Raw genomic sequence first — 9748 nt, 5'->3', positions numbered from 1 at the left:
TTCCAATCGTGGATGGCTTGTATGGCCTGCTGGCAAGAATACATCATATCGTCACGCTCCTCGTCTGCCAGGTTGCCAGCCTTATCTCTCACTGAAGCCTCAATGCTCGAGAGAACCGAATTAAGCCCTTCGCAGGACGAGCAGGATAGGTCATGAGGGTGATGGCATTTGTGCTGGAAATGGTCTTCCTTAGGGTCACTTAGTCCATATATTGCACAGTGATCAGCGATGTGCGACTCTTGTGCGACGTGAACCTGTTAGTAGAGAAAACTGTTTTAAGATTCATGCAGATGGTGCGGTAATGGTAAACATTCAGTCAATCAATCAGCAAGTCAATCATCTGCAGTCAGTCAGTTAGTCAGTCAGTCAGTCAGTCAGTCGGTAACTGTCGGCCTTAGTCAAGCAAGCAAGCAAATGTAAACTAGTCAGGTAAAACATCATTCAGTCATCGATCAATCATTGATTAAACGTTACTGACTATCATAAATTACGGGTCTTAATGCATTACATTATACATTCTATTAGGCAGAATATAAAAGCTGACGCAAGGTGCGTCCTTGTTGAATCTGGTAAAGAAATTTTTTTCATTACTGAATCATATTTTGGGAACCGCATAGAAATTGTCGCTTTAGTCAGTCATAACATTAAATCTAACACCTGTCTAATGGACGAGCTTGGCTGTAAATTACCCTTTAAAATGCAAGGAAAAAGTACTCATCATTCCACTTTTCTGTTCTCTTGATATTTACGTGGAGTTTTTTAAAGACGCGAAACAAAACAAGACAACAGGCAAAAATTATTGGTAAGTTTCGTAACTTATACCACTCAGCATACCTTGTACTCTGCTTTAATGTACTGTTTTCCTGCTTTTAGTGCTTCCTGGCAGTAACTCAACCATTCCCCGTCACAGACACGTTTGTCTTTAAGCTTTGCAGCCAGAGCAGCTAAGTCATCAAACCCTTTAGCGCCATCAGCAGCGATGTAGTCCAAACCCTGCAGGGATTTGCGAACTGTTGCAGTGCACACGGATAACAAGCGCGAAATAGTAGCTGGGCTTAGGGGCTTCATGTCACATTCCTTACAAAACTGGGTATACTGCTCAACGATTCTTTGTGGGATCATTGCTCGAATCACATTCGGGGTTTCTAAAACCTGGCTGTTTTCCAAATGGAGGTATCGCTGACCAAACGGAAGGTCTTGTACCACATGGGAGCTCGTTATGAAAGTCAAGAAATGATCAAGTTGGTTTTCATTGACCCTCATTCTTGGACTTTTCTTAATAGGGACAGGAGCACCACGTCCATACTTCAAGATGTGCAACCGAGCTTCCTTAACTCTGTAATCAGTTAGACCAGGTATAAACTTCTGGATATCACGAACAGGAACTAAGTCTGCCATTATAGCCAGGACCTGCCTGCGGGTGTCCCAACCTGTGGCATGTTGGTATGTTTCAGCCAGTGCCTCTAGATACTTTCTATCAACGCTTTCGTCTATTGCAAGGGCTGTTTCAACACTACGCGACGATTTCACTGCCGTCCACAAATGTCCAGAATCTCCGGGTGTGATTACCTCTAACGCAGCTACAATTGCAGTTGTTGCTCTGGCAACATAAACATTTCTTCTTTGTTTACTCAAATTTTCCCACCGCTTTTTTGGCTGGCCAAGTACCTTCTCTTTTTCACCACAAGCAGTTAAAAACTGGTTGAGTTTTTCAGTACGGAGACCTTGCAGATCACTACAGAAGTCATCAGACGCCTCGCTGCTACTGCTGCCCACATATGAAAAATGAACACTTTTATCGTCAAGGACAGCCAATTTCTCAAACGCATCCACCAGATCACTGCCTCTACATCCTCCATCCTGTAAGAAAAGGGCAACAAAAAATTATTTTAATAGAAAAATTTACAAACCGTATCATAAGAGGGAATAGTAAAAACACTGCACAAACCTCACTACTGCTCGAAGAGCCATGCTTAGGAAGAGTCACAACTTCCTTTTGCAGAGTGGAAACACTGATCTCGGAGCTAATTGACGGAGATGTATCGCTGACAAGTGATGGAAGTGCCAGATTTTCCTTCTGCCGAGCTGTGGCACAAATGTCCAGGTTAGAAGAAATAGGACTAATGAGATGTGGAAGCACCAACTCTTCTTTTTTCTTTCGTCCAGAGTCGCATGGTAAGGGCCCGGATGATCCTGATATACTTGATTTGAGCTCAGTTTTAAGCTTTCCTCTACACTGTTTACATATTGCTGAAATTTAATTGAATAACAGTTACTAATATTACATATTGGATAGCAGAAGCGAAGGGTTTATAAATGGAGGTAACTTGATCAGCAGATGAGAAATCGCTATTCAGTGATTGATTAATTCATCTTGTATGCTATATATGTACCGTGTCATGATCAGTTAATTTCACTATTTGAACCTAAAATAAAATGCCAGCGTAACTGGTTAAGTATTCCCCTCTGAGTACTAAACTTTTATACCTCCCTCGGTGCTGATTAGAAAGGCTAGAAAATTGATAGCATTATTTCTCGTAATTGGCGTCGTTGACTTGTGTGTGTGCAGCTGTACGGGATGTTAATTGCTGTCTTCAAAAATTCTTTTAGCAAAGAGAAACCAAACATGACAACATCGAGAAGAAAATTTAATAAGAGGACAAGAGAAAAGAAAGGGATTCAAAAAGCTTTTTTGGCAGCCGAGCTGCAACTGTTCAGTTGCTATTAAGTTAATGGAGGATCAAAACCAACTTACGCGTGCCAACATGTACTAGCTGGTTGGTTAGCTGGAAAATTCCTTTTGACTGAAGACTTGTCAACCCACGATCGCCCTTTAATTTCTTGAACTTGTGTGGCGCCCAATCTACAGGGGTTTAACACTTTTTCTTGTTGCAACGCCAACGGATACCATATAATTCTTTGTGCTGAGGACAAATGCTGATTTTTAGGTTGTCTTCAGTTGCATCAAAGAGACCTGAAGACGTAATGATAATGATGATGATGATGATGATGATGATGATGATGATGATGATGATGACTATCAATGATGATAATAAGGGAAGAACTCCCTTTTCCCCCTTTAAAGTTGGACAATCAGTCCCACTCAGTATCGTTGCATCACAACTCAACACATGTAACCCTACGTTATAGCGATCATGCATTCGAAAATGTTGCCAGCGCGATAATATACAAAAAGTGAAATTTTTGGTTTATACTTTGATTAAAATATTATTACAGGACCTTTAATAATGCACACGTGTACGTCCCCAGCTTCAATATCCATTTAATACACTATCACTTAATAAAAAAATTAAATGAATGCATTAGTACAAATTGTATACACTGTATGGGCGTCAATGAAATTTGCACTTTCCCACGGTCTCCTAGCACGTGATTAATATATGCCGCAGACCAAATTTCATAAGGAAGAAAATTTAATAAGGAAGAATTTATGAGATTCAAATACGTGTTTTTCAAAAGCATTAGTTTAGAGAGTACGATCTAATGGGACAGTTTGCTTCTTACCAAGTTACACGCTTTTCACTCCACAAATGCTTCTATTTTTAGCGTCTTCGTGTGAAAAAGTGTAATGAAGTGTAATTGCAGGTGATAACTTGTGATCCGAAATGGCATGGAAACCAGGTTGTAAATTTCGTGGGGGAGTTCAAAATAAATGTATTCGCTTCAAGGAATGAATACTTATGATTTGTACTTTGGTGTTTCTTAAGAAAAAACTACTAAAATAAATATCAAAATAGTCATACTATACCTGCCCTTGCTAGGAGCAATTGTGCCTCGGTTTTTAAAGTGGCGTCCCAAACGTGCAGTGCTTTTAAATGGACGCTCACGTCCCCTCGGCAGTCACTCAGTAGGACACACTGCACATTTTTATCGTTTTGGGTACTGGATCCGCAGGTACCTCCAACATACGACGAGTAGCCACAGGTGGCCATGACCAGGAATTCTCCACGGACCAATTAAAAGTGCGGCTACTAAGCCATTCGCTTTACGCGTGTCACGAAAAGAATTTACATATTAAAACTGGAAACAATACGTTTTGATTGACACATTATATTTCTATGGTTCTCTTTTGCGACCCAAACGACTTAAAATATTAAACACGATATAAAATGAAAAGTAGCCACACCTATGAAATTTAATTTGATGTAGTCATTATATAAATCTACTTAACGATCGGCTTCGCGTTACCGCAGGGCAATTTGATCACAGTGAGAGAGGGAAAAAAACATCAAACTAATTGTCGACGAAAAGGCTAGAAGTCCATTTTTGCCGCTAGATCTACCACAAAATATTTGAACTCGAGACCATGACTTTACAGAGGGTACTTCCTACTACGCCAGAAACCAGAAAAAAATATAACCTACACAAATTTCTCAACGTTCCCCAAAGTCACTAGTCATGCTCCATTATTCCGAGACAGGTGTTTAATTTATAGCCCCGAATAGGCGAAGAATGGCAAACGCTTTCGCAGCATCTTACAAGCTAAGGTCCGTGACATCTTTATTTCTTCCCCACCTTTACCCCACCCCCACCCCAACGGATGTGCGCCCGTTTCTGTAACGCAATCTCATTGTTTAATCACGGCGGAAGGTCAACGGAACATAAACGATTTCTTGACGAGAATCTCCAGTTAAAAGCAGGATTTAAATGGTTGCTAAAAGAAGTTTTGGTCATTAAGGATAACAAAGAATTATTTGGCACCTTGCACACGGCAGCTTATGGGGCGGAAGGCAATTTTTCGGCCGATGATTGCCCTGACGGACTTTGAAGAATTCAACTCAGTTTTAACGGCTGCAGTGTATTACGGAGATTTCGCACAACAAATCATCGAAAATGCGGCTGTATCCGACTGAAACTATAAATTAATATATTTTGAAATATCCAGTTCTCGATATTTCACGAGGTAAGTGGAATTTATCGTTATTTTCTTAGTAAATCGTTATTGTCATGTTGTTATGCTAATTACGAAGGCGGTGTTTGTTGACAAAAGTACAGTTAAAACTTCTTCTTCTATAATTTTCTCTTTTTAACTGCCCAAAAATTTTATTGCATATTCTTACAGAGGAGACATTGCTCTTTAACCGGGATGCTGTTTTAGGATGCCAACTAATGTATCTTTAGCGATATTTTCCTTTAAACTCGGCCATTTTTTTGGCACTTAAAGAGTAGTTCAATGGGGAAGAAATTAAAAATTTTGTAAAAAAATCAGAATTCGATCAAATTCCAAAAAAAGCTTCTCAACACAACAACAAACATTTGCTTGTCTCGAATAATGAGATTTTGTTCGGATTTGTAACGCTTTCTTTGTAAGGCAAATTCTCAAAAGTGTGGCCCAAAATGGCCGCTGAAAGCCCTCTGAGAGCGGTAAAACCAAGATGGTCGCACTACAGCTAAAATACGAATCGAACTGAGCTGAAAGTTATATTTATGTGAATCACTTATATAGCCCATTCTTCTGAGAAAGTTTGAGGGATTTCATTTTTTCTCGTCCAAACGACGATAGTCGATATTTACAGAGGACGGCTCTTAAACACGTAAATTACTAGCGTCAAACTTGACGCCTCACAATTTCATCGAAATTGATTCTGATACAGACTGTACAATTCCTTGAACTGTTTAGCCGCACTGTGAACTTAATTGTGGCTTTAAAAAACGCTTTTTTAAAAAAATAAAACTGTTGTTTCGAAAGAACGCGATTCTTTTGACCGAAAGCACAATCTCATTTACAGGGTTTGAATAAATTATTTTTGCAGGTGATTCGCGGGCCTTGCTTCTGCATAATTATGATAAGCCGTTGTGAAATTTTTTCATGTATACTATTAATAAGTAATCACATGATTTCTCTCGTGCAATTTGGAATAAATAAGCACATGTAAATTTTTTTTAAAAGACTACAAATTGCACTCGCCCTACGGGATCGTGCAATTTTGTTAGTCTGTGAAAAAATTTACTCGTGCTTATTTATTCGAAATTGCACTCGAAATCATGTGATTACCTATACTAAAAAACACGAATACTCCATTTTCTGCAAAACATGCTTGTCAGAAATTGGTTGTCTTGGTAACAACAAACACTAACTTCTGCATTCAATTGTTTTCAGATAAATTTCTGAATAGCCGCAAACTGTATAGTGTTAGCTCAAACGTTGAATAAAAAAGTTCAAAGTCGGCACAGGCAGAAATTTTTCAAAACCAGCGCGTTGTGGGCGGACGCGGTACCAGATTCTACAATAATACGTGAAGCCTTTGTTGCAACGAGGACTCGGCAATAATCTTCAAGTAATGCTAAGTTCCTATGTAAGGTATAAGCCAGTTATCATCAAGTAAGAACGCCCTCTTGATTACTACAAATGTTCTCAAGGTTGAGAAAAAAATTCCCTCCGTCTCAGCCAATCAGCATTCAATAATTTAGTCCAATTTTGCTGATAAATATGAAAAGAACTTACGTTACTTGTTTTAATTATTTTATTAGCTACTGACCTTAAAAGGAAAGTTACAGTTGACTACAACAATTGGTGGTTTTCACCTCACACATCGTTACGCAAGTAAAAAGAATAAAATGCTCAACCATTCAATAGATAAAGTCAAGAAATTGATATGTTGTGGAAGAGTGATACATAAACAACGTGTGAAAGCCACAGGGCTGTGCAATATCTCATAATCAAGTTACTCGAGAAAATGTACCACGGAAAATTACAGAGTTAGTATCGGACGCCATGTTGGTGCCCCGTCTTATGGGCACCAATATTGCGGCCGGAAACCAGCAAAAACATCTGGAGTTTACCTTGGCTATTTGAAAGCCTTTCTTCTCTCTGCTGAGCTTTCACACATCGACATAAACGCTTGTATTACATGTTAGCTGATCAGACCTCAATAAAACACGAGGCAAATCGATGTTTTCATGTACGTGACATGTTTAGAGCAGCAATCCTTCTGTCACGCACTGCGCAAAAATCTACAATTCAAACTGCTCTATTTTCAAAGCAAAGAATCCTATCCTGCTAGAAACAAGCGAGCCGATGGAACTTTATATTTTCTTTTATGAGCTGAATATAAAAACCCAAAATTGTGTTTAGTTATGAATTTGAGTTTTTTATGACCTCATGTGAAAACCAAGCATAGCACTCTCAACTGTTAAAAACAACAGTATTAAAAAAAAAAACTGAAAGCCATGGTATACTTACCAGAATATAACATCACAAGCCTCAAAAATGTCAAGGTCGATAAGGAGATCATTTTACCCCGCGACTGTAGAAACTGAGTGACTAAAACCAGTGCAAAAGATTTTTTCTGCTCCGCGACTAAACAACAGAGGATTAGCACGTTAAATCAGCGTGCAAGGTCTTTCTGAAAAGGAAGGAAAAATATTGGAAATATCTTTAATAACGAATTACTCCAAGACAAACAAACTATGTGTTGCACTTAGTATCTACTAGTTATCTATTGTGTCGACTGGGTCTCCTGTCGTACGCGCCCCAGACGCCTTTCTATTGCTGTCTATCCGACATCTGTAATGCTGTGAACAGTCAATATAACTCGTGTCCTGAATTGACATTCCATTCAATTGTGCGCTCTAGAATCCAATGATTAACATACTAAAGATAAAACGGAAAGTACTATTATATTAAACTTATAAAAAACAAGATAATTACTGTGAATACTGAAGGCTGGTTTCCATATGATCGCAGATCGCCGATCGCAGATCACAATAAGGTCTGCGATCTGCGATCCGCGATCATATGGAAACCAGCCTTTAATAAGTACTGAAAGTTGCGAAAGGTCGAAGTCGATTAACTTTAGAATAGTATGTTTAGTAAATTAAAAATTTGTATATTTTACTTCTGTAATTTATCTGCTAACTACATACGACGAATTATAATGTAATTGCATGGCACTGCATGGTCTGCGATTCATTTTCGTTTTTATTTATGAATGTAAAAAAAGGTTTGCGCAGAAATGGTGCAATCCTGTCAGTGCAAATTCTTCTTCAAATAACGACAAAGTTAGGGGTGCTCGCAAATGCTCGCAAAGACCATTCGATAAGCTAGCAGTGTGTTTATTTTTGCGAGCACGAGCAGTTGTCAAATGTTTCTTGCGAGCACCGAGCACTTAAGAAAAATACAGATGGCGAGCAGCGAGCAATTTGAATCCGCTAGCCGAAATCTCTATTTTAGTAATAGGAGAAATGTTTTGCGCCAAGTAATAGCTAATAATCTGGCTGACACCTCCAAAACAGAACAATATAGTTACAGGCTGAACTGTTGAAGAAAGACTGAAGTCAGAGGTAAGGATGTTTAAACCTTTCTGTTTTAACCCTATCATAACTGATTTATTGTTTATATATGTATAAAAAATAACTACAAAGGAGGATTAACGAAATTTCGAGCAATCGAGCACATGTTAACGAGAATGCGAGCATGCGAGCAGTTGCAAAAACTTTGCGAGCACGAACAATCGAGCAACCGTGGAATTTTTGCGAGCAATTCGAGTAAAGGCCAAATGTTGCGAGCACTTTTAAATTAAATGGGACCATTCGATACCCCTAAAGTTATTCTGTTCTTGAACGCTTACACAGAAATCTAGTACAGAAATTCTGGAAATGTGCATACGCTTAAATTCCGGGTTCATTAACCATGAGTACAACATTTGTAATTTCTTTCAGCCCGCGCAGTTCTCACTGCTACATGCTACCGATTCGCAAGCTATGTTTGTGTCTTCACTAATAAAAGTTTTGTCATGCTGCTTTGACTAAACAAATACCACTTAGTTGCATTACCTCCGACAAAAGATAAAGACATGTTATTTGCAATCCCAATCCAAGCAAAGTCAGTCCCAAAGACAAGCCATTAAGTTGAGATCGCCGACACGAAGCGTCATGGAAGAGTTGTTTCCAAAAGAATGAAATTGCCCCAAGCTAAAAGCTGACTGTTTTGATACTTTCTCAACGGTTTCTAAAAAAAGAAGCATATGCCACGTGATAGAGTGACAGGTATACAGTCTACGAAGGTTGAATGAGTCGTTGTCTGAAACTATATAAATAGTATGTGTGACGAACTGTCAAATTACAGACTTGATTTTTGCAAGGATAAGATCACGTTTTGTCGGGTTTGATTGAAGATTGGAATTTTAGTTTAGTATAGTTTATTTATTTTGCCTCACCACAAATACAATGAAAACAAAAGAAAGTAGAAAAAATAGATGTAACAATGGCGAGGAGACCTAAAGGAAACTATGAAGCTTATATTAACAAGACGCTTTTCAGAGCGTTAACGTGGGATGCGTTGACTATGTTTAGCACTAGTGGCCTCATTTATTGTACGCCTCACCGATTTTTTAACCTTCCCTCCCTTCGCGATTGAACTAACTGAACAGTTTTAGTCAGAAAGAATGCGTGATATTGAGTTGCGCTACTTGAAATTTTGCCGCCTAAAAGTAGTTCCCGCCAGAAAATGTCTTCAGCTGAAAGGAGCACTCTTTTTATCTGAAAAGTTCACTGCTAATCAAAACTTTTTGCATACATGAAAACTTGACAACTTTCATCATATTTTTGCTTCTCATACAAAAGTCTTTCGTTGTACCGGACATTCTATTACAATAACTTGGCGTGACTCACGTTTTCTACTCTGGTTATGTAAATAAAAGTGTAAGATTACAATGTAAGATTACAAATTGTTTTCGTTTCATCAAAAAAACAGAAAGAAAACAGGCAAAAAGCTTTCCTAAATGAA

At 38.6% G+C, this 9748-nt stretch overlaps 1 protein-coding gene and 1 pseudogene across 2 annotated transcripts in view; both read right to left on the bottom strand.

The window, feature by feature from the left end:
* Positions 1 to 2870, bottom strand: part of LOC146479980 (uncharacterized) — a 6592-nt pseudogene extending 3722 nt beyond the window's left edge. Inside the window, exons 1-4 of the transcript XR_014864807.1 lie at positions 2756 to 2870; positions 1949 to 2250; positions 835 to 1860; positions 1 to 254 (exon numbers count right to left, since the gene is read on the bottom strand). The exon at positions 1 to 254 is cut by the window's left edge and continues 746 nt beyond it. The product of XR_014864807.1 is annotated as an uncharacterized LOC146479980 (transcript). The remainder of the gene's footprint in view (positions 255 to 834; positions 1861 to 1948; positions 2251 to 2755) is intronic.
* The window catches only part of LOC146479979 (neurotrypsin-like), a 27778-nt gene extending 18823 nt beyond the window's left edge, over positions 1 to 8955 (bottom strand). The window contains exons 1-2 of the mRNA XM_085110180.1: positions 8797 to 8955; positions 7205 to 7367 (exon numbers count right to left, since the gene is read on the bottom strand). Of these exons, the coding sequence (XP_084966306.1) occupies positions 7205 to 7256 (52 nt within the window). The 5' untranslated portion in view covers positions 7257 to 7367; positions 8797 to 8955. The remainder of the gene's footprint in view (positions 1 to 7204; positions 7368 to 8796) is intronic.
* Between the last annotated feature and the right edge of the window lie 793 nt (positions 8956 to 9748).

Source organism: Pavona decussata, unplaced genomic scaffold (genome assembly GCF_977016875.1).
Source record: "Pavona decussata unplaced genomic scaffold, jaPavDecu1.1 SCAFFOLD_57, whole genome shotgun sequence".
Lineage (NCBI taxonomy): Eukaryota > Metazoa > Cnidaria > Anthozoa > Scleractinia > Agariciidae > Pavona > Pavona decussata.
Note: the sequence above shows the minus strand (reverse complement) of the source record. Positions and strands in the feature narration are given on the sequence as shown.